The 25,660-nt window shown below is 44.6% G+C and overlaps 1 protein-coding gene across 1 annotated transcript in view; it reads left to right on the top strand.

Annotated features, from left to right (window-relative positions):
- The window catches only part of wnt9a (wingless-type MMTV integration site family, member 9A), a 36,181-nt gene extending 24,124 nt beyond the window's left edge, over positions 1-12,057 (top strand). Inside the window, 3 exon segments of the mRNA XM_049012046.1 lie at positions 534-793; positions 1,136-1,398; positions 6,500-12,057. Of these exon segments, the coding sequence (XP_048868003.1) occupies positions 534-793; positions 1,136-1,398; positions 6,500-6,979 (1,003 nt within the window). The 3' untranslated portion in view covers positions 6,980-12,057.
- The last annotated feature ends 13,603 nt before the right edge of the window (positions 12,058-25,660 follow it).

Below are 25,660 nucleotides of genomic sequence, written 5' to 3'. Positions count from 1 at the left end.
TTTTATTTGTTTGCAACAGATTATCACAAGTATTAATTTTTAAATGTAAGTCTGTGTGAATATTCATTCATTCATACCTTCAATCATTCATTCATTCATTCATACCTCCAATCATTCATTCATTCATTCACACCTCCAATCATTCATTCATTCATTCATTCATACCTCCAATCATTCATTCATTCATTCATTCACACCTCCAATCATTCATTCATCCATTCATACCTCCAATCATCCCTACCTGCTTGTCCTATGCAGCATTGCAGCTCTACGTGGATAATAGTACTGTAACTCCATTTCATTAAGCAGAACTCTGTCTCTGTTGAATGTGTCTTTCAACAACAACAACAACAAATTTATTTTTATATAGCGCATTATCACAACATTACATTGTCTCAAAGCGCTTTCCTTATCATGTTACAACTGTTACAGTGATCGTCACATTTCCCTTTGTAAATGTAGGCGCTTTGCGCAAACTGTACCGTTTGCTGAGCTCTGAAGTTATGCCCTTCTGCGCCCCCCCCCCCCCCCAGGCTGACGGGTAATGAACCCCTGTCCTTCCTGCCACTGAGCTCCCAGCCAGAAGACAGCCTGGGCAAAGCTCACTACAAGCTGTGCGACCGTCTGAAGCTGGAGAAGAAGCAACGCCGCATGTGCCGCCGGGACCCTGGCGCGGCCGAGACCCTCATGGAGGCCATCAGCATGAGTGCCCTCGAGTGCCAGTACCAGTTCCGCTTCGAAAGGTGGAACTGCACCTTGGAGGGGCGCTATCGCACTCACCTGCTAAAAAGAGGTAGAGGTGCTGGAACCCAAGCTTTGTGGTGTGGGAATCAGGGTGCAGGTGATTGTAGCTCATGGGAATTTTACTTGCACAAAAATGTTCCGAAGGCATAATGAGAAATGATTGGCTCAGAGAGATAACCAATCGGATTGTAGAGGAGGTGGTTCTAACCAATCAGATGCCTCTAATTGCTTAGACCCACCTTCTCTATAATCATGTTTCTTTCTGTCCTCAGGACATTTCTGTGTAAATAAAACTCCCACAACGTGGCTCTCAGGATATTATTGTCTTCTGGGTAGGCTGCACACTATGTTGCTAACCGGCCAATGACTGACCCCATTCTGCCCACACTAGGCTTTAAGGAGACGGCCTTCCTGTACGCCATCTCTTCGGCGGGCCTGACTCACGCCATGGCCAAGGCCTGCTCCGCGGGCCGCATGGAGCGCTGCACCTGCGACGAGGCGCCGGACCTGGAGAACCGCAAGGCCTGGCAGTGGGGCGGCTGCGGGGACAACCTCAAGTACAGTCACAAGTTTGTAAAGGAGTTCCTAGGCAAGCGGTCATACAAGGACCTGCGGGCGCGCGTGGACATGCAGAACACCAACGTGGGCATGAGGGTGAGCGGCCCGGGGGGGCTCCAGGCATGGTGCGGCCAGGCTTTGGGGCTGGGGGGGAAGATGGTTTTGTCAATAGGAAACTGCAGACTGAAGACCTACTCCACCCTAATTAATTCAATTAGATTTATTTTTATATAGCACCTTACACAACAGAGTTTCCCCAATGTGCTTCACATGGGTGTGTTGTGATACATTACATCATCGTTAAGACATAACAGAATCAGGGAAAAGGGAAGATGATCCTCTGCTAGAAACACAACACACATTTGAACACAGGGTGGTGTGTGGGTCTGCACATTAGGACTTCATGTGTGGAAGGTCACTGGTTCAAATCCCAAGGCTGGCAGAGAGATTCCACCATTGGGCACTTGAGCAAGGCCCTTAAGCCCTATTTCTCCAGGGAGGCTGGATGCTGGGTGACCCTTGGACTCCCGATCTTGCTCTTATCTGTGTATTCGTCTCATGCAGAGCATGATGGGAGAGGCGAAAAGTTTAATTTCCCCAAGGAGATGAACTAAAATATGACTATTCTATAGCTTGGTGAAGGACAGACAGAATTCTTGGCCTTGTAGCATAATGAGATCATATTATCAACACATTCATAGATATTTTTTATACTATTTAAATTTTTTATTCATTCATTTCAAAGTCGATGCATTTTAAGAGAGCTGTTCTGTGCCTTCGCCTGTGCAAAATATCTGGAGGCATGTGAGCAGAATAAATGAAGTAATTCCCCCCAAAAAGGGATGAGATCAATGTTTGGAAATCACTCCTGCACACTTTCTGTAGAGTTTATTTACCAAGTAAGGGGAGGTGCTGTTTTTCTTAGTAGTGCACTTCTGGAAGTGTGGGATTCAGTGTTAGGACACCGCGTTACACACAGACCTGTTATGGGAGAGTCTGTGGGATGGAGGGGGTGTGGGGGAAGGGGGCATTTGGGAGTGCCACAAAAAAATAAATTCTGACGTTCAGATCAGGTGCCCCTTGAGACTGGAACAATGGCAGGAAATATTTAACCCCTGCTAGGCTGCTGGATGCATCCTGGCCAGCTGTGTGAACTGCTGACAGGTTAACTCATCCAGGGCGAGCCCCACCCCGGCCCTCCACCTCCCTGCCTCGTTGCCATGGCGACAGGTGGCCCGCTTGGAAACGGGCAATCGAAACCATATGTCCCAAAGTGCTTGGTGCGAGTTTTATGATTTCTGTTACGACCTACAGATTAACACTTGAAATGCTTGGGCGGTGGATGGCTTTGTGCTGCCCTGCTGCACCTAAATCGAAAGGCAGTATGACATTTTCAAAACCTAGAGCCCAGAGGAAAAAGCACGCTGGCCAGCCTGCCTATGGGGGCTGTATGCAGAATGGATCGATACTTCCATGGTTTTTTGGAGAATGTACTCATCGGAAAAGGTCCAATCCGCTTCCTCCTTGGGTTTCTAAAACCACGGAGTTGTAACTTTGAGGAAGTTCATGTGTTGACTACAAACAAACATCTATAGTCTTTGATTCATAAACAATGTGTATAATTTGTGTAAACAGCATATATATATATATATGTGTATATATATGTATATTGCTCTGCCCTGTGCACATGTGCAGTAATTCACTTTAAAAGCTTTTATTAAAATAGCCTGCTTTCAAACATAGCATTACGACTAGTAGTAGACATACTGTTGTTTTTAAAGGTATAATTCTCTGGAGATTTAAATAAGCTGTTTTCTAATAGTGTTCTTGAAAGGATTTAATATTCATTTATGCAGAGCCTACATTTTGTCTTCAAATTGACGGTGAAATTCAAAAAACTTGTTAGTCATTCTTTAAGAACATAAGAACTATACAAACGAGAGGAGGCCATTCGGCCCATCAAGCTCGCTTGGGGAGAACTAAACTAATAGCTCAGAGTCGTTAAAATCTTATCTAGCTCGGATTTAAAGGAACCCAAGGATTCAGCTTGCACTACATTATCAGGAAGGCTATTCCATACTCTGACTACGCGCTGTGTAAAGTGCTTCCTTAAATCCAGCTTGAAATGTTCTCCCGCTAATTTCCACCTATGGCCACGAGTTCGTGTATTTAAACTAATGCTGAAGTAACTATTTGGTTGAACAGCATCCAGACCTGTTAGAATCTTATATACCTGGATCATGTCCTCCCTCAGTCTCCTTTGCTTGAGACTGAACAGATTTAGCTCAAGTAAACGTTCCTCGTATGACATTCCTCTAAGACCAGGAATCATTTTTGTGGCCCTACGCTGCACCCTTTCTAATGTCCTTTTTAAAATATGGTGACCAAACCTGCACACAATATTCTAGGTGAGGTCTCACCAAGGAATTGTATAATCTTAGCATTATCTCCCTTGACTTAAACTCCACACACCTGGAGATATACCCCAACATCCTATTGGCCTTTTTTATTGCGTCCCCACACTGGCGAGAGTGGGACATGGAAGCATCAACATACACACCAAGGTCTTTCTCATGATCAGCTACCTTTATTTCCTTTGATTCATTCAGATTAAAATGAAAAAAATCACCGTTCATACAACCTCCGTCGGTTTTTCATTGGGGGGGTTGGGGGTTGGGGGGTGTGGCTTGGACGTGTCATCAGGAGTAATAGTTAAGGGCAAAAACATCAAGAACTAAATCTAACTGTGAATCTGGCGCTGACTGCTACGAACTCATATTTTCTCATATTCCTGCCATTTTAATTTTAGTATGAATGTAAATTATTGCGTAGAATGCGGCCCAGATGTTATCGCATGCAGGCAGTTCCCTGTAGGTCAACAATACACACATGCTCTTCCATTTGTCTTCGCTTATCCAAGCCCTTCTGTAAAAAATGTTCTTATGTTAAAAGTTTACCGTGGCTGAGCTCAGATTCGATACAAGCACGACCTTCACTTGCAAGACTTCTCTGCTCGGAGTCATGATGTAATCACAAATGGATGACCCTGGGCGAGACTTGTGGTAGTCTTCGCGTTGAATTTTATTGATTAGCAGTTGCTTCCCTCCCCCTCCTCTGGGGGCTGCATCTGACTCAGTGGGCTAAGCCTCTGCCTGTCACTCTGCCTGTCATCAGAAATTTGCCAGTTTGAGCCCAACCTTAGCAGAATAGTCATATGTCCCTGGGCTCTTCATCACAGCCCTTAACTCAGCCCCCCCCCACCCCCCCCCCCCCCCCAGCTCTAGGGCTGTGGCTGATCTTCATTTAAAAAAATGCTTGCTCTGACTTATATGTGTATCAGGGAGAGTAAAAGGGGGTAAGCGACAAGAGAGGTTGCCTACTAAGCATCGCTACGAAGTGTCATTAACCACTTATACCACAAGACACTTCATTCATTAAGGTTAAGAGGCAGAAGCTACAGCATCAAGTTCACTCTTGGACTTTCTTGGTCTTGCTGGCTTGATTCCTTCACCACTCAGCTACAGGCTGATCCCAGCGCAGACCTATCTCCATGCATGTCCTTCTCCACCTTCAGAAGGCTACCCGGTCCCTCGCTGGAAAAGATGTGACGTGTTTTACTTCAGTTCACACTCGGGGTGGTTGCCTGTTAAAGCCGTCTGAGATGTGGGCGTGAAAGACAGCCCGGCCATAACTCGGTGGCTAAAGGGAAGAAGCGGATAGATGGGGGCAGAGCGTAGCTCGGCGGGTTAGGACAGGTGCTTGTGATTAGTAGATTGCTGGTTCAAGCCCTTGAGCAAAACCATGGACCCCCCCCTCCCCCATATGCCAACCAATCCCGCTTTCTCAATTATACATCACTTTGGATAAAAATGTTTGCTAAATAGATATAGGATGGCATCATGGTGCTGGACCTCGATACCTCTCCGCCTGGTTTTGAAAGGAGGCCGCGTTCGATCTGAGACCCCGGACCCTGTCCTCTGCTGGAGACCTGCCCTTCACCTGAACCTACCCCAAATTCTTGAGTACAGGTGACACATTTTGGCGCACGGTCAAGGATGGACCCACGTGGTTTCAATCAGAGCGCAGCGGCCGGGACTGGGGGCCCCCTATCTACTTGACTTGTCTCGTCGTTGCTCCTCTAGTTTTTTTTTTTCCCAAGACCATCTCAAAGGGTCTTTTATTCAAAATGCTCAGTTGAAGAATATAGTGTTCCTCTTATTACTAACAGCTATGATTGGGTTTAATCAAGCTCTATTACCCTTGATAATCGTAATAATATCAGTGTCACATTCCTTCCCGTCTTCCTCTACCATGATGCCTTTTTAAACTCTTGCCCAGGTTTTTTTTTGTGTGGTTTGTTAATTAAAGCCTGCAGTATTAAAGCGCTTATTAAATTTTTACCCTGAGCAAACATTTAATTAAGAGCCTTTATGTCCCTGGGACGTCTTATTGGTACTTGGAGTGACTGACCAGGCATCTTCAAAGAAATTTCGCAATAGTCTGTCATCTGGCATTAGCGCAGCCGTTGGAAAAATTTAATCTTTTTTTAATGGAAGAAAAAAAGGGAAAATTTAAATGATACATCACGATGGGGAACTCCGATAAATCACCGAGTCAATGAGTTAATTAGCCAATTTTAAAACTGCAGAAAAAAAGTAATGTTTATGATTCATAAAGTGATTATGCCGCTCTGCCAATGGCTCCTTTCTTGTGATTTATGGATGTCAACGCAGATTTGGTTTTAAAAAGCCCACTTTGAATGGATTTGGTTATCAAAGCGTCCCTTTGTTGTACTGATTTGGTTATTACGGTGTCCTTTCATCTTTTTCTTTCGACTGGTTAAATTTGACAGTGGTATCACTATAACTTTGTCATATTTGAACATGCACACTGTGATTAGATGACGTCGGGTCGGCTGTTTGGCAGCGTCGTGCGGCTCATCGGGTTGCAGTACTCCATCCATGCTCATGATCGGATGGTTTCTGGTTCAAATCCCATGGTGGGCTGGATGATTTGACCATTGGGCCCTTGAGTGAGGCCCCTAATCCCCTATTGTTTCAGGGACTGGCTAACCCTGATTTCCCAAAAAGAGAGAGAGAGTCTCTTTGACTAAACAGATAAATCGAACCGTTAAGTATCAGGGTGTTAGTGAGATAATGAGTGTGGTGACCATGTGATTCATCTGTGCCCCCCCCAGGTGATCAGGGCCGGGGTCGAGACCACCTGCAAGTGCCACGGAGTGTCGGGCTCCTGCACGGTACAGACATGCTGGAGACAGCTCTTACCCTTCCACGAGATCGGCAAGCAGCTGAAGCAGCGTTACGAGGCCTCCGTCAAGGTGGTCAGCCCGTCCAACGAGGCCACGGGGGAGGGTGACATCGGACATCCTCGGGGGCTGCAGCCCTTGCCGGGCCCCAGCGACCCCATCCCTCGCACCATGGATCTCTACCACATCGAGGACTCCCCCAGCTTCTGCCGCCCCAGCAAGTACTCACCAGGGACGTCAGCCCGCAAATGCTACAAGGACAAAAACTGCGACGCCATCTGCTGCGGGCGGGGCCACAACACCCAGAGCCGGGTGGTGACGCGGCCCTGCCAGTGCCAGGTTCGCTGGTGCTGTTACGTGGAGTGCAAGCAGTGCACGCAGAGGGAGGAGGTCTACACCTGTAAAGGGTAGACACTCCCCTTCTCTGATTCCTCACCAGGCCACGCCCACTCGACTCCCCAGCCAAACTCTGAGTCTCGATTCTCGGCGGATCACGCTATAAAAAGGTTCGGGAGAGGGGATCTCACGGCCAAACACACCCCACTGCTCCCCTGACGTCAAATTCGGGATTGACGAGAAACCAGCTGGTGGAAGAAGGAAAGCACTTTTGTTAAATGATCCCTGGGTTGCTTCAAGCTTCCCCCTTTTCACTCGGTAGGTGGTCCACTGTCAAGCAAATGGATCGGAACTCCAGAGTTTTTGGCTGGGAAGCTCTGACTTGCAGCAAGAGGACCCCACGCGACGCTTACTCCTTTCTCCTCAGTGCCTGTGAGTCACGCAAAAAATGAAGTCTCGTGGACTGTTGAGGAAGGGTGGAGTGAGGTCTCCGTAGGGGAAAAGGACTTCTCGAAGACATCTGGTTTAGACAGACTATCTAGGTTTTTAAACAGAATCGAACCCAGCTAATCGAACAGATAGCAGAGGTGCAGATGGGGAGTGGAGTTTATCTAAAACAGACAGTGCTCTTGGTAATTTAAGAGGAACTGTAAAATGACAGGGTGTATGATGTATTCTGCACGCACATATACACACTCAAACATACCCGTGTGTATGCATATGTATGTAAATATATTAAATTATGCCTTAAGTATATTTAGCAATTATCTAAGAAAACAACCACTACCCATGCAAACATTTGGAGCTGTTTGCGTGTTTTTTGTTTTGCTATGTTTTTGTGTAATTCACTTTGACAAGGCCCTTTGGAAAGCAGTAAATGTGTGTTATATGTGTCTGTGGGTATAATTTATGGAACTATGGCGTATTGCGTTCCCTAAAGAAAGAATATCAGTCCAGAGCAGTTTGTGTAACAGAGAGAAAGCCAGGCAATCTTTTTTCCGACTTCCCTTCATTGCTTTGAAGGTGCAGGGGGGGGCAGTTAATCTTCTTCTCGCCAGGCTTTTCTTAGCCTGAAGTGAACTTGTCAGTTTATCGTTCAGGGAATGACTGAAACCACTATTTCCACTCTGATTCCATGCCTAATTAAGTTATGGTGCAACTAATACAGGTAGGAATCGAGGGCGGGAGGAACTGCCGTGTTTGCGAGCTTCCCTATGCCACGATGATCGGCACAAGTCCAGTATGACGTAAGAGGATATCTCCTGTCAGCCTCAGTGATGGATCATCTACTGTGCTACTCGGTTGCTGATATGGTGTTCCATCTCAGACAGTTTGGTAATCGTGGGACGAGTGTATGTTTCGCATACACGAGGGGGGCTTGTCCCATCTTCCTCCTTACTCATGCACAGCACCAGAGAGCGAAATGCTAGCCATCAAGACAAACTGGCCATGGACATTAAGACCAAACATTTTGGTTATGTGATCAGCTATGTTATCCAGGCTCTGTTTGATTGACAAGACTGAGTTGCAAAAACCTGAAAGCTATGTCACATGTAGCTAGTAATCTGGTTCTCTGCTAACCAATTAGCATTGACCTTAGACACACAATCACTAGCATAGGTATGGCATGTCATGGTGTACGTCTGATTAACCGAAGCCTTAAAAATGGAACCTTTTTCCAACTAAAGGCATCCATTATGTCTCCTCCAAAGAAGTTGGGTAGCGTGATCTTTTGGTAATGTGCATTGACATACCTGCTATCTGTCATGAGGGCACAGTGGTTTGTGAAGGGTCTGAGGTGGGAAGTCCAGATCGATCACAATCATTGTCTTCAGGAGGCAATACTGCAATGCAATGGGATCTCAAAACAGAATTTGGCCAGAGAAGTTCAGTATATAGATTACAATACATTCAAATCAATGTTGCTGCTTAAACCTTTGCCAGGCCTTGTGCAACTGCAAAATCACTGCCATTTCTAAGGGTTGTTCAGTAGGATACTTACTGTAACTAGTGATCCCTCATGCATGTGTGCCAGTCAGATGTTTTGACGTCGTCATGATTTTCTAACCATAATGCTTCTGTAACGTTCTTTGAAACACGTCAGTAGGAATCTACTCATCCCTGTTAACGTCATGACTGCAAAATGAAGTATATCTGTATGTCTTAGATGCCTCGAACATGGAACAAATGCATTTTGATGCGTCAATAAACATTAATCCCGATTATTAAACAAGGATAACCTGCGTAACTTCAGGTGATTCTTGAGTCGGTCTTCGGTTAGATAGCTCGACGTGACGATTCTGGGATGGCCGTCATCAGACTGTACCAGTGTGTGGGACTTTTCCTCCCTGTTCCACATAACATATGTACCTGTACATTTCAAACTCTTTTCTGTCCTGCAAAAAAAAAAAAAAAAACATATATAAACAGTGTACATAGTAGCGTACAACAAAATATATAACTATATAAAAGGCAAATATATAGTATCGTTTTGTGTTGTCTTAGGCGAGTGTGAATGAACTACTGAGCGAAAGATCCTATATTGTAATATAGTCCCATTCACATACTGAGGCCTGGAAGCTTTCTGAGTATTTAAAGAACTGTATTTATAAATACATATTATGTGGATTTATTTCTTTTTTTCCCCCATTGTAAATAGTTACGGTTTATTCTTCTGTGGTAAAGAGGCATGATTGAGGCACATGCATAAAACTCGCAGGTGATTATTGGGGAAATTAGGAGAGAGACATTTGACTCGGAGAAGCGTGGGAATAAAATAAGGCAACGCTAGTAGCTTTAACGCCGGATCGGCCAATCTCTCCGGGCCGACGCATGTCGTAGGCCTTCATTGGCCGAGATGCGTCCCGAATCCAGGTGACCAGACAGGCTCGTGGCCTATTGAGCGGCCCGATTCTCGCTACTCCGCCCACTTGGCTCCAGTCACTTCTGCCAGCACAGGACGATACGGGAGCGGACCTTCGGCTAGCAGGCCTGCGAGCTCGATTCCACAAGCCAGTCGGCACGAGCCAATTAAGGAGCAGTTGAGAATTTATACATAGAACTTTGCACGCTACATGAAAGCCATAATCGCTATGTATACAGCTCGGGCAGGCGTGCTGGCACACCGCAGCTGAAAACAGGATGAGGCTTGCAGGCTGGCAGGCCGTGCTGTTAGCAGGCTGCTGGACTAGACGGCCTATCGTGACGTCCTTGTCAATATCACGCCGATTGCATTCTGGGATGCTCCAACCCTCAAGCCAAGGATCTATTCATAGGATCCTTGCTCAAACCCCACGTAAGCATTTAAGCACAGCTACAAATCCTCCGACTCCTCTTTCTCAATTAATGGTCCAGATGTTAACTATTACTTTTATGCCACTCAGAATATTCACATCAGTGATTTTTATTATTATTATTAATTTTTTTTATAATTCTTTTTTTGGTATTCGAATCGATGCGTTCGTCAGTTGGTGAACTAGGCAGTCCCAGGCTAGCTGATGGGTGCGGTAAAGACAGAATGTCATTAAAAAGGAAAGAAAAAGTGGATTATGTTTGAAACATTTATGTTGTAGGAAAAAGGAAAAATGAGAAGTTAAATTATTTTTGGGAATATGGGCATGTGTGTCACTGTATATAGTGTAAAGTCCAGACTGTTGTTATATTCATTGTTTGTTACTGTGGCTTGTTTCAGGCCTAACGGGGGATTTGCTTATTTTTGGGGTGGAGGCATCAGCAAAGGAACATAGGGTTTATTTGTTTTTTATGATTATTATTTGTTGCACCTGATCTCATTTAATGGATTCTCATTCTCTGTTTTTCTGCCACTTGAGCACAAAGCCAGACGTAACAAACTGTCACTTTTTCAAAATTCAATTTTGTAACCTTTCTTTGTCAGAATACAGGAAAACCTGCGGTTAGATATTAACTGGACTCCCAGTCATAACACTCTGACTTTCCTTTGCATCGTAATTAAAACTTTGTGCTAAAACAGTGATTTTGGTTGAACGACTTTCTCCAACAGCCTGGGTGAAGTGGAATAAAAGACTTGTGTGAATTCACTGTTTTAGCAGAGGTAAACTTGAGCCACACGATTGGATAAATTTGAATACGGTATCACTATAATTCTTTCATATTTGAACATACATACTGTGATAAGATGTATAAAAAAACGAGCATTTTCCAGGATTATGAATACTGCTGCTTTGTGGCATAACCAGAGGAAGGTTCTGGAATACAAACATTGGAGAAAAACAACAGTCAATCAAACATCTGGCATTTAGCTCCAATAATTAACGGCAAAAGAGGTATTAGCAATTGTGTTTTTAGAAATTTAACAAATGAGTCAAATGATAAATGGGTGTAAGAGTCGGAAGGACGGCCTGAAAAGAGGTGAAAAGGAAAGAAGTCCGAGGATTAAACCCAGGGAGAGTGAAGGGTGATGCCTGTTAGTGTAGCGTTTCCCAACCCAGTCCCCGGGTACCAAAACACCCTCCATGTTTTTGCTCCCTCCCAACTCCCTGCCAGACAGTTCACATTTTTGCACCCTCCCAGGCCCTTACTAGGAGCTGGGAGGGAGCAAAAACATGGACTGTCTGTGGGTCCCTGAGGACCGTGTTGGGAAACACTGTGTTAGACGATGACCCATGTCAGGTGGATTAGCGAATTCCCAGCTTTCCTGGGTTTCTTTCCGGAAGGTTTCGGGCCGCGTCGCTTCACTGTGGGATTTGGCGGTTTGAGACTGAGGTGTACAGTGACACTGCAAGGATGACATCCGACACCTATGATGCAAGTCAGACCTTTTTAGTTTTTTTTTCTTTTTGTTTTCAAATAAATCAAAATTGTGAAAGTGAGTGGAGAGTGTTTGTGGGATGAACAGGTTTGCCTGCTTTCGGGTTTATTTTGTGCTGCCTTTTTTTTAAAAAAAAATAAAATAAACTTAATGTCCATTGTGGAGATAAATACTGACAGAGGTTTGTCTTTTTCCTCTTTTCATGTCTTATGGGAACCTAAATTATTTTCCTCTACCTCATGTGTATAGCTTGTAGGTATAGAAACTGATTCTGAATGACTGGTAAGAATGTATTTAAGTTATTTAATATCTTTGTATAACAAAGGCAAGAAAGGCTGGAAATAATAAATGAATTTTTAAGTTACTTGTTTCCAGGGTCTGTTCATCTACGCAGCTGTTATCGTGATTTTGAGTGATGCCAGAGGATTGGCACATTTTCTGAGATTCAAATTAGAGAATTATTTCCTTTCCCCCCCAAACTTGCAGTTTATTCAACTGAATAAATGTTAAGGATCTGTACCCTTTTGGTCCCTATTCCTGATTTTTAGACACCACACACACACACACACACACACACACATTATGAAAAAACAGTGCTTTAATTGTCATTCTCCTTTAGAATAGGTACGGCAGATAACACATTAGCAGACGCCAAATGTCAAGGGCTGTTTTCATAGAAATTGCTCCCAGTTAAATTTTAACCTGAAGGACACAAGTCCTCATGCACTTACTGAACCGCCAAAAAGCCGAAGCTTTTCGCATATTATGGACTTTCTCCCTGACTCATTATTCTTCAGGAATGAAGATACGCACCTGGTCCTGCTTTACAGACTGTACGGTGATGTCAGTACAATTTTCACATTTTGCTCCATCCGAATATAAAGAAATGCTACCTGGCATATTTCTATGATACGTGTCACCTATGAAATGTTAAGAATTGTTTTCCATTGCAATGATAATAAAAATGTAAGAAAATTATTTTCCTCCTTTGTTATTATTATTATTATTATTATTTTGTGGATATAGCTACTCACGACAAGCACTCCTCTCTGGGTTCCGGGGATAACAGGTCTCTCCCGACCCCTTGAAACAGAGAAAAACCCTCACTTCAGACAGTAAAACTGAAACGGAGCTTCGAACATCTGTTTTAATACCAGGAACGTTATGCTCAGAAGCCTGCGATATCCCCTGCACGTGGAGGACCCTTACGAGTCTTAAAGGAGAAGGCCTCGCTGTTTGCTGTTCCTCTCCTGGATCCCGCCCGCCATGCCCCGAGGAATGGTGTGTCCGAAGCCGCCTGGCCCACACGGCCCCTCCCGACTTCCTGCCCTGTGCCAGGCTCAAATGTAAGCCGTAACTTTGTGGTGTGCTGTAATCCTACAACGTTTTGACAGCTGTTGCCATAGAGGAAGTGGGCGCAACTGGAGCAGGGACTGTAAAAAAAAATAAAACATTTTAAAAGTGGCCCCGTTCCCTCCTTTCTGCCCCACGTCCTGTAGGCCACAGCCTCAGCCAGCCTGGGGGCTCCGGCCGATGAAAGCGTGAGACTTTCCTCTGCGGGGTAGCGCAGAACTGCTGAAAGCAGCAGAAAAAGTCAGTACGTCTTTCCTACCTAACCACGCCGACCTTCCAGTCCTCCTGCCCCACGCAACAGAAGAGGATGTTATTGCTTATACTTTGCTGAGGTTTTGGCGGGGCGGTATTTGGTATTTGGATGGTCCTAGAGGTGAAAAGTTCAGCAGGAGACCTCGAGGTTGCACAGCAGCAGAGGTGGACCGGGAAAAAGTCCGAGAAGTCACCGCTGTGGCCGAGAGAACTCGCCCCGGTTCCGTGTCAGTGGGACGCTGGGTCTCCCAAGCGGCAGATGATGATTCTGCCTCTTCAGCCGTGCTGGAGTGAGGATGTAAGGTTTACGCCCCCCCCCCACCTCGTTCCAGTGATTAACTAGCTGTCTCGTCTCTAGATGATGCGTTGGCTGAGAACAGATGAGAAAATACTGAAAGCAGTCTGATGTGCAGCCATTTCCTTTTCTTTCTTCCAAGCTGGGGCCAAACACGGTCGTGCCATGTTCACCTCACCCCCCCCAACCCCACCCCACCCACGAGCTGCTCTCACCCCTTGAATCTGCTAGAAGGTCATGAAGCATCAGAACGCACAGTATCTTCCCACAAGCCGGCCTCATCATCAGCAGGTAAATCTGGATCATTGCAGTGCTGGGTCCGCTTGCACTTTATGTAGGGTGACCAGACAGTCCATGTCAGGGGGGGGGGGGTGCACTTTTAGATACTTCAGGTTTTACAAAATGCTTTAAAACTGAAAGGCTAAATAATTCAGTTCTTCTTATGCTTCAGTTGGTTTGTTTCCTTTGTTGAAAGACTGATACTGCTGCTTCTCATTAACGTTAGTGACACGTGCATGCTTATGGGAGACCGACCAATCAGCACACAGCAAGAACTCAGTGCTTCCACGTCCTTTTAATTGAAATAGTTGTGTACAGGTCCTTTCCTAGCTCTAAGTGTCCTTCCTGACATGGATAATAACACTCTACTTTAAGTGAAGTGTTACTTTGAAATCATTGTTTCTCAGTCCATTCCTCGGAGTCTGATGTCCACATTTTTTCTCCCTCCCTGCTCCAAGGGCACCTTTACCAGATATTTGTGTTCTTGACTGGCTGGGAGTTAGTAGGGAGAAATAAATGTGGACTGTCTGGGGGTCCCAGAGGACTTTTTTGGGAAAGACTAAGTGCTACTTGTTTGACAAGACTATTGCACGTCTATGGTCCATTTATTAATTATATGTTTTTTTCTTTACCTTGAGGCTGGCTGGAATCAAATTATTAAGTTTTGAGCTTTTAATGTGTTGGGAGCCTGCTGACGTGTTGTTGAGCCTGTTGACATGTGTTGTTGAGCCTGCTGACATTTGTTGTTGAGCCTGTTGACATGTGTTGTTGAGCCTGTTGACGTGTGTTGTTGAGCTTGTTGACGTGTGTTGTTGAGCCTGTTGACATGTGTTGTTGAGCTTGTTGACGTGTGTTGTTGAGCCTGCTGACGTGTGTTGTTGAGCCTCTTGACATGTGTTGTTGAGCCTCTTGATGTGTGTTGTTGAGCCTGTTGACGTGTGTTGTTGAGCCTGTTGACATGTGTTGTTGAGCCTCTTGACATGTGTTGTTGAGCCTGTTGACATGTGTTGTTGAGCCTGTTGACGTGTGTTGTTGAGCCTCTTGATGTGTGTTGTTGAGCCTGTTGACATGTGTTGTTGAGCCTGTTGACATGTGTTGTTGAGCCTGTTGACATGTGTTGTTGAGCCTGTTGAAATGTGTTGTTGAGCATGTTGACATGTGTTGTTGAGCCTGTTGACATGTGTTATTGAGCCTCTTGACATGTGTTGTTGAGTCTGTTGACATGTGTTGTTGAGCCTGCTGACATTTGTTGTTGAGCCTGTTGACATGTGTTGTTGAGCCTGTTGACATGTGTTGTTGAGCCTCCTGACATGTGTTGTTGAGCCTCTTGATGTGTGTTGTTGAGCCTGTTGACATGTGTTGTTGAGCCTGTTGACATGTGTTGTTGAGCCTCTTGACATGTGTTGTTGAGCCTCTTGACATGTGTTGTTGAGCCTCTTGACATGTGTTGTTGAGCCTGCTGACGTGTGTTGTTGAGCCTGCTGACGTGTGTTGTTGAGCCTCTTGACATGTGTTGTTGAGCCTGTTGACGAGTGTTGTTGAGCCTGTTGACGTGTGTTGTTGAGCCTGCTGACGTGTGTTGTTGAGCCTCTTGACATGTGTTGTTGAGCCTGTTGACGAGTGTTGTTGAGCCTGTTGACATGTGTTGTTGAGCCTCTTGACATGTGTTGTTGAGCCTGTTGACATGTGTTGTTGAGCCTGCTGACGTGTGTTGTTGAGCCTGTTGACGAGTGTTGTTGAGCCTGTTGACATGTGTTGTTGAGCCTGCCTGGTTGCCACACACAAGCTAGAGACATTCACAATGCAAACCAGTGGTGTAAGAGGAGAAACAAACCTACATTACACTGTATATCTTGGATATAATGGGGGGGGGAGGGGCGGGGGGGATGCTGCGGTGGATGTAGCTGTGAAACGTCACGGCATTATTGCTGGTGTCTGGCCCCATCACACACCCACAGCCATGTTTGGCTCCAACTGTATCGCATTCCAGCCTTTTTCCACAACGACACGGTGTGCTAAATTGCAGGCTCTCTCCTTCAATGCGCACTGTCAACACCGATTCACTTTACAACTGGCTGATCTGAATAAAAACACGTGTGAGCCTACAGGGACTGCGTTACAGGGACCACATTATTCACACAACAATTCGGAGGGCCCGTTTTGGTGGCCCGCTCCGGCAATCGGCAGCCTTAGGCCACTGCTTTTGTTTACAGTCATCCGTCAAAACATTGTCTTAGATTATATATTATTGCCCACAAAATGGACGTACTGGAAAAAAAATGGAGAAACTGGCTTTCTATTCCACATGCTGCATTTCGTGGACGGCAGTTACAGGTCCAAGACAGTTTGCGTGTTCTGCTCTGTTATTCACCCACTGACTTGTTGCATTTCTTCATAGTCTCCTCACGCAATCTGGCATATCTACATGGTGAGATCTTCACTGAAGGCCTGAAGCCACGTGGGGCTCAAGAAAGCTGAAATTTGAAGACACAAACTTGCAGTGGCAGCCCTGAAATCTTTACCACTGTTCTGTCTGCCCCCTTTGCTGTGGATTCAGATACCTACCGAGAGGCAAATTTATCGCACGGCCTAGGTGGAAGTAAAGCATTACTGTCTGCTAAATTTGTGTGGAGATCATTGTGGGATCACAGGTATGGTCAGCACTAAGAAGCCGCGGTCAGATATATCATGGATAAAGTGCAAGCCTTGTCTCGGAAGAGATTCTTGTAAAGGAAGAAGTCTTGGAATTGGGTGTTTTGCATCAGTATCATTCTTAAGTATGGAGCTACAAGGCATACACCACATGAAGAAGGACTATTGAATCGATTACAAGACCATTACAAAGGCAGCTAGAAACACATGTAAAGTCCAACAGAGTTTAAGTGTTTGGTTCCTGAGATGCAAGTTTCAAGTGGAACCGTCTTAAAGCCATGACTATAGACACCGAAGCACATTGAACTGGCAGAGGAATGGTGATCACGGATTGAAGCTCATGGACAGGAAGAGGCAGACATGAAACTGGAGAGTTTAAAAACACAAGAAAAGCATGACCTCAACACCTGGAGGAATTTATGCGGAGGGCGATCGTTCAGAAAACGACCCTGTTCAAGGACGACATGCAAAGACGCATAACCTGGTGTAAGGAGCACAAAATCCTGAGTAATAGGGAAAAAACGACTCTGATGAGTCATCTATTCCGTCTTTTACTACGACTGCTTGGAAAAAGCGGAAGGATGCCTTCGAATCACAATGTGGGGGATCCATAATGCTATTCACAGTCATCTCGTGGGACTCTTTGGGTCTCAAGATTGCTCTGCATGGCCGTATAATAGCCAAGGAATATGAGGCTGCTTTACAGGACAAGGTGCACCCTGCAGCGCAAACACCGTTCCCTAATGATTTTCCCATATTTGAAGATAATACACACATACACACTGCTAAACAAATTCAAGGGCTGTTTCATGAACACCAAGGAGAAGTCAAATGGATTCCACGGTCTCCCCAGTCACCAGATCTAAACAGTGAAACTTTATGGGAAGTTCTGGAGCTCGGAGTGCAAAGTGGATTTCCAGCACCTTCATCCCTGCAGACGTTTCTTCTTGAAAAATGACCCGATATCCCACCACATGCAGTTCAGGACTTTACTGCAGGAAGGACTGAAGCTGTTTTGAAAGCAAAGTGAGGCCATACGCTTTATTAGGTCCTTGATATTAGTTTATTATTATTTTCTTTTGTTTTGTTTAGCCCTTGTACAATCCAATAATTCTATTTTGAGAATATTGGGTCATCATCACGTTGTATTGCTTATATCACATCTCATCAGAGCTACATCAGTAAATATCTCATTGTCTTCTGAAAAAAAATGAACACCATCATTTTTACGACATTGCATATGATGCACGTTTCATTATCTATTCAATATAAAGATTATGCTTAGTTTAAACTTTCTTTGGTTTTGTTTAGTAAAATAACAGGAGGGAGTAACGTTTCAATAAACTGTTCTTAACCTGAATTTAATCAGTGGACATTGAAACTAGATGATCAATATTGATTTAGGCTTAACAGTATTTTATTATTACAGTACACCATAAGAATATGAGGACAAAGCGTTTTGGCAAATGGATCGTAAATCTTTTTACACGCAATGGGCCCAAGTCAAATTATTCCTTGTGCAAAAAATACAACCAAAACAAATAAACAAGCTAATCCATAAATATAAATATGGTGGATGTTTTCATCATTAGTGGACATTCTAGCATGGAAAGGGAAGCCCTCGAGATCCCATAGTTGAGGTCAGTTGATGAGGGCGAACACAGCAGCATGGACTCCTGGCAGTCCTAGGGGGCGCCGGTGAGCTTTGACGCTCTCTGACGGGCATCGACGAACTCCGACAGACTCGGACATGCTCAGCCAGCTTTTCACCGGGAAAAGCAGTGCCCCAGTAAGCCTGCCAGCCGTAGCCCAGCACTTAACATATTCTATTTAAAAAAGGAAATACCTTCTGTAGTTCCATTATTCATCGGGGTCTCGTAAGAGGAGAGAAACGAGCTGAAGACTCTAGCAGGAGGTCGGTTGGAAAGCGGCAACTCCAGTGAACGGGTCTCATCCAGTGGGAGAAAATGAATGAGCGCCATGATGTGTGCAGTAGAAATAAACACCCCCTTGCTGATTTCACCTCCCCGCAACATCTGCTCATCCTACTTATGTGCACATATGGGTCAAGGGAAGCACATACAGGTCAAAAAGACATTTTACGTGCAAGAATCTCCTGATGCTATTAAATGCCGATGACAAAATGAAAGACGGCAAAAATATATCAGCTTTATGGTTTTTGCATTGTCTCTGCATACTGGCGTACCTGCAATGCTACTGATTGCTAATTCAATCCAAACTAAAGGACGAGATTGCTAATGCAAAGCAGGTACTAACGCACTGGTTAATGCAGTATTGATGAGTATTTTGAAGTTAGGTCTATGAAAGACTGGATTTGGAAATCTATTATTTTCTGGATGCCTTGATGCAAGAAGGATATGGACTTTTCTTGCAGTTTTGTTCTTGATACTCAGAGGGAAAGTCTCAATGTGTATGAGAAACTGGAGCGTTTACCATGGTACTGTTTCCACTTTCAGGAGTTACACATATTACCTTTCGGCAAACAAAATCCCCTCATTACAAACTTGTGTGTCTGTTACTCTTTGAGGTAACCTCTAGCAAACAAATATAGACAAATATAGAATACTTCACAATATGTTAAAAGGACAGAAAAAGGGTAAATTGCAAAAGGAAACAGGTTCTTCCTTCACTGACGGATAGACTACAACCTAGAAGGGCTAGAGAGTGCACTTTCATCCTAGAAGGGCTAGACAGTGCACTTTCAACCTAGAAAAATATATATATGGACTAGCACCACAATATACATGTGACTATACCACACTTACTGGTATCCCATCTAGGGTGGCCTCAGCCTCATGCCTTGTGATTCCTGGGATAGATTGCAGGCTCACCACATCCCTCTATAGGTAGGCATGAAACTTAGATAGATGGATAAATGGATGTATGGATGCACCACACTTCACATGGGTTTGGCTAACGTTGTGCTAATTATTGTGTGATTAGGTAGAGCTATTGCTCATAATGAGGGTTGAACAAGTTTTTTTTCCTGTGCATTTCACCATAGCTGACACTCTAAGGACGAGAGAACAGCTTAGTGTTTACGTTGTACCTATTTTTACATTGGCTGTTGAGGTAACCCCAAGAATGCTGCCCTGCTTGTCCACACACACCGTTGGCCAACGTAAGCACCTCAAATTTATAACGTGGCATTAAAATGCTCGGCACCGAAAAAACCCATTTTTTATAGACATGTGGTCTTTGTAAAGGGGCAGACATTAACACATGCTAGCGAGCATTTGCCTGATTAATTTAATGCCAATAGGATGGTATGTTGTAAGGGGAGTTCAGTCTGTCTGTCTGAATTTAGTTACCTGGACCATTTTACGCTTAATCAATCACAAGATACTTGTGAAAATTATGTTCAAATTTGAATGTGCTTCAGTCCCATTGTTGCTACATTAGGGCGCTAGTGACAAAACTAGAAATAAAGGAATAATTGGTGGTACTGAAAACGTGATTTAGCTCTATCTTCGTGAGAAATGCAGCCAAACATTCCCAAAGGCTATAAGTTTCAGCGTTTTCACAGGAATCCCAGAGAACACGAGATGACCTTCTGCCGGCACTCACTTTGCGCTTAGGTTTTATTTTTTTAACAATGAACGAGCTGTAATATCTTCCATAAATGCTTATCCAGTGAAGTGGGAGCCAGTCTCAAAAATCAAAGGGTACAAAGTAAGGGGGGGGGGGGGCACCAACAAAAAATATCAGCACACAAAATCCATGAAAAATGTAACTTACCTTGTTGCTATGAAAGCAACTCAGTAGTAAGACGCTGATCTTCCAGAACGTTAAAAGGATATTTTCCTTCAGATCATCTTTTATCAATTTTAAGAATCCTGTGCAAGTGTTCTTTAAGTACGTCCTCTACTGAGCATGAGAATGCTCACTAATAATGTAACATCAAGTTAGGATGGTGAAATATGGTAAAACAAGAGCAGCAGCTAAAAAATTTACTCACGGAAACTTTTCACCGAATGTCACGGCAGTGACACACATCGTTTAGAATCCACTATGCCAGATGTTACTCTTTCATATTTATTGGTATGCTGTTACTAGGCCTTTTCCATAAATCATGCTAACGCTTCAAAACAAGTAGGCAAATTCTCCACAGTTTTGATAATTGGCATGGCGTGATTTGTGTTGGCACACCAGCTAGAACTAATGCAGAAAAACAGCTTGCATCGAAAAACAGGATGGGACGTGAAACGTAGCTTCTGTCACGAAGGGCGACAGATATATCAGAATCAGAATGCTTTATTAATCCCCGAGGAAATTATGTGGCTACATTTGCTCCAGGACAGTAAGAAAGTAATCAACAAGTTAAAATACCAATATTAAATAGTACAATATATTACAAATTACAGAATATTACAAACAGCTCTAATAATGCAATAACTCAATAAATAAACATGCTAATATATTGCAGAAATTGACTATAGATAAAGTTGAATTGAGATTCCACTCTTATCATACTGCCTTTGTTATGTTAAGGGTGTAAATCCAGTTGCTGCTGTGTATACCTCTGCTTAGATGGAGGACTTGTACAGAGAGATTGCCACAGGCAGGACTGATTTCCTGTGACGTTCAGTGGTGCATTTTGGGTAATATTAGTCTCTCACTGAACGGGCTCCTGTGACAGGCCAGCACATCATGGAGTGGGTGGGAGGCATTGTCCAGCATTGTTCCGAACTTGGACAACATCCACCTCTCCGACACCACCTTCGTATGCGTCCTTTTTGTAATAATGCAAGTCTTTGAACATGCTACTGGGATGATTACCAATGAGCCAAGAATCAGGTTGACTGAACCAAGAGTAATTAAACGCGACACTTTTGAAACAATGGCACCACAAACGAAATCCCTTTAGTGCGTATTATTATGAGCCAAAGATTCTGTTTGCGTGGTACCAAGTCACAAAGAACCGTTTGAACCATAATTACATGGCTACAGATTACAATAATTTTTCACCAAATGTTATACAATGTAGGCACAGTCTTACACCATTTATCGAAACTTACAAAGTAAAATATTTCCACTAGAGCTATGCATGAATATTTTTGATCATATCAGGAACAGCAGATCACGCCAAGAGGGGAAACAGGAGTGGTGACCAACTTAGTCTAAAGAGCAAAGGAAATCCTGTAATCTTCCTAGAAAAAAAATTAACAAAATATAGCTATCAGTATTTCTTGTAAAAACTAGAGTATTACCCTCTGCATTGATTAATAGTTCCTTTGCGCATTTTCATGCTTCTACCGTTCAGATCCAAGGATCCTTTATTTACATGAAGACTTTACTTTCTCATTTTCTTTTTCGGGAAAAGCCCAACATCTTTTACAAATGTTTTAGGAAAGTAGGAAGTCTACAGTTTATTTTCAAATTTACATGAATGTGCTCAATGCCCTCAAACTCTCAGGCACACTTAACTCTTATTCACACGGAACACGAAGCTGTGAAACATCGCAGATTAGGGTGTGATCAGCAGCCTTGATGGAACGACGCAGCGGGAATGCAAAAAATGCGACCACAACGGTAACCATGGAGAACATCAGCCGTGTGATTTGTCCCAGGTGATTGGTTGATGGGATAATTACTCAGTGGACTTGTGCGGCCTGGGGAATCTCATGGAAAAGCACCGCAAGCACGACCTCATGCAGGTCCTGCACGACAGCCAGCTAAAGCGATCTATGACCTCACAGATGGGGAAACACTGTCACCCATACACAACAGCCAACTAATACGATCTATGACCTCACAGATGTGGGAAACACTGTCACCCATACACGACAGCCAGCTAAAGCGATCTATGACCTCACAGATGGGGAAACACTGTCACTCATACACAACAGCCACACCATCACCCACACACACTCATGTTTCAGTCTATGTAAATAAAATCAAAAATACCAATAGTGACAATAAGAAGCAGATTTTGCAGCACCCACTCATACAAAGGAACTAAAATTTTATGAAGATCACCTTAAATGAAAATGCATATTGCATGTAAGCCAGAAACCCAAAATTTTAGCCAAAACCAGATAACCAGATAGGGCAGTTTCAGCCACCCCTCTTTATCGGTGGAAGCTATATGCCCACATGACTGTTCTTTATTGCCTAATAACATCCATCCATCCATCCATCCAACCAACCAACCATATTCTACCGACTTATCCTGGTTTGGATCATGGGACATATGATATGAATTCCTATAATAATCCTAGGGGCTGATGACTCCTGATGATGCTACCCACGGTTGAGGTGCATCGCCCCTTTTGACTGTGCCCAGGCAATCGCCTGCATAATTTGACTCCTCCCTTCGACTGACCCCTCCCTTTTTCACGCTATTTCAGGGAAAAAAGAGAAGTATATGAGTAAGTTTTCCAAGGGTTTAACATGAGCAACCACATTGACGCGGAAAATACTGCATGCTTGATTCTGGCTAAGGATACCGTGAAAAATGCAGCGGTTACCCACGCCGATGAGCGATTTCAGACAGCCGTGTGTGCGACCGGCACGAGAACGGACAGGGGACTGTTTGGAATTCGTGGTGTTAATCCTTCGGCTATAGTTTCCAGTGCTGGGCCGTCGGACACGCCGCGCATGAAGTTCTTTGTTTCAGCTACAAATATTTTCTCACCAGCACATCTATACTGTAGATTAATTTGAACAGAATAGAATTTTATTTGAGGTATTTGCTTATTTAATAGCTCAGTCAAGGTAAAAATAAGTGCTTGGCTAGAAGAAAAATGAGAGCTAGGGTTAACAACCACTGTTTTGCGCTATATATTCATATTTCAAACAGTATGGCTCACAGTAAAGCCAAAAATGAAATAAACATAACGAGCCAAAATAAAGCCAAAACAAACAAACCAAACAACGTAAACAACAACAAGCCAAAATGAAGTAAACAACAAACCAAACAACGTAAACAACAACAAGCCAAAATGAAGTAAACAACAAACCAAACAACGTAAACAACAATAAGCCAAAATGAAGTAAACAACAAACCAAACAACGTAAACAACAACAAGCCAAAATGAAGTAAACAACAAACCAAACAATGTAAACAACGTAAACAACAACAAGCCAAGACAAAACAAAGAGAATAAAACCACTGAAATTCCCTGCAATTTCCTTAGGGATTTACAAAATTATCTATCTATCTATCTATCTATCTATCTATCTATCTATCTATCTATCTATCTATCTATCTATCTATCTATCTATCTATCTATCTATCTATCTATCTGTCTGTCTGTCTGTCTGTCTGTCTGTCTGTCTGTCTGTCTGTCTGTCTGTCTGTCTGTCTGTCTGTCTGTCTGTCTGTCTGTCTGTCTGTCTGTCTGTCCGTCCGTCCGTCCATTCATTCATCCATCAAAGGAGTAGGCGAGTCTGCATTTGGGTTCTGGCTGCTAGCGGTGAAGGTATTAACGCAGCTGACAGTCTTTCTCTCCTTCATGCGCGCCTGGGGACGTCCCGGTACTCTGTCAGCGATGGGGTAGGGGGACACGCCCCATCCCGCCTTAACACCTCGCCTCTCCCTGGGCCCAGCGGCGCCGCGGTCACTCGCCCTCCCATGTGTCTGAATCGCGTAATGGAGGCCTAATCCCATGGACAGCTGGGAAATCCTCCCCACGTAAACCGAGTGTGATGCACAGGCCACCGCTCCATCCCTCCTCCACCCCCGTCTGAGATATTGCACCCAGGCTGAAGCCCTGGCACAGAACCGGGCCTCGGATTTCACGTTTATTTAGTAGAATAATTCAATATCTCTGAAATCGCCCCATTCGGCGCAATGCGATTAGCTGAGGCACAGGCAAACAGTTCACAGGGTTATACAGGACTCAGTATTTGGCCAGGAGATGACCTATTAATAATTCTAACTTTATTGAAAGATTTCAGATTTATTGTTATTCATTAGCCCTGCGATGGGCTGGCCCCCCATCCTGGGTTGTTCCCTGCCTCTTGCCCATTACTTCCGGGATAGGCTCCGGACTCCCCGCGACACAGCAGTTCGGAAAGTGGATGGATGGATGGATGGTATTCATTAGCCATTCCTTGAATTTAAACTAACAGTTTGACTGAAAAGACAGTAGGTTACCATCTGCTGATTGTAGAGCATGGCTCCCTGGAGGTATAGTTTACCTCATTAAGTGTCTTGAGTTTCTGAGAATGTAGCCGGATAATGTGAAATTATAAATCACCCCAGGTTGATGGACATACATTTTGCTGCCTCTCAAGCTCTCACCCTCCCACCTCGCACAAAAATGTTTTTGGGAAGGCAGAAAGGGAAGGCAGAAGGGGAAGGCAGAATGTGAAGGCAGAAGGGGAAGGCAGAAGGGGAAGGCAGAAGGGGAAGGCAGAAAGGGAAGGCAGAAGGGGAAGGCAGAAGGGGAAGGCAGAAAGGGAAGGCAGAAGGGGAAGGCAGAAGGGGAAGGCAGAAGGGGAAGGCAGAAAGGGAAGGCAGAAGGGGAAGGCAGAAGGGGAAGGCAGAAGGGGAAGGCAGAAGGGGAAGGCAGAAGGGGAAGGCAGAAAGGGAAGGCAGAAAGGGAAGGCAGAAAGGGAAGGCAGAAAGGGAAGGCAGAAGGGGAAGGCAGAAGGGGAAGGCAGAAAGGGAAGGCAGAAGGGGAAGGCAGAAGGGGAAGGCAGAAGGGGAAGGCAGAAAGGGAAGGCAGAAGGGGAAGGCAGAAGGGGAAGGCAGAAAGGGAAGGCAGAAGGGGAAGGCAGAAGGGGAAGGCAGAAGGGGAAGGCAGAAGGGGAAGGCAGAAAGGGAAGGCAGAAGGGGAAGGCAGAAGGGGAAGGCAGAAGGGGAAGGCAGAAGGGGAAGGCAGAAAGGGAAGGCAGAAGGGGAAGCCGAAGCTGGGAGGTGACAAGCGGCTTGGCGGCATAATCCCCGCCACCCCCAGTGCCACGGGGGAGGGGTCCGGTCCAGGGATGCAGCTGGGGCCACAGTTGCGCAAACATCAGGGCCGCTACCGGAATGAAGGTCATGGGGCCACTGTCCTTACAGGGGTTAGAAATTATAACAATATGGGGGGGGGGGCTTGGGACAAGCACCTTCTCATGACATTGATCTGGGGAGTCAGACGCGGTTCATCACAATGGAATGATAAAG

This window comes from Brienomyrus brachyistius, chromosome 4, assembly GCF_023856365.1.
Source record: "Brienomyrus brachyistius isolate T26 chromosome 4, BBRACH_0.4, whole genome shotgun sequence".
NCBI classification, from domain to species: domain Eukaryota; kingdom Metazoa; phylum Chordata; class Actinopteri; order Osteoglossiformes; family Mormyridae; genus Brienomyrus; species Brienomyrus brachyistius.
Note: the sequence above shows the minus strand (reverse complement) of the source record. Positions and strands in the feature narration are given on the sequence as shown.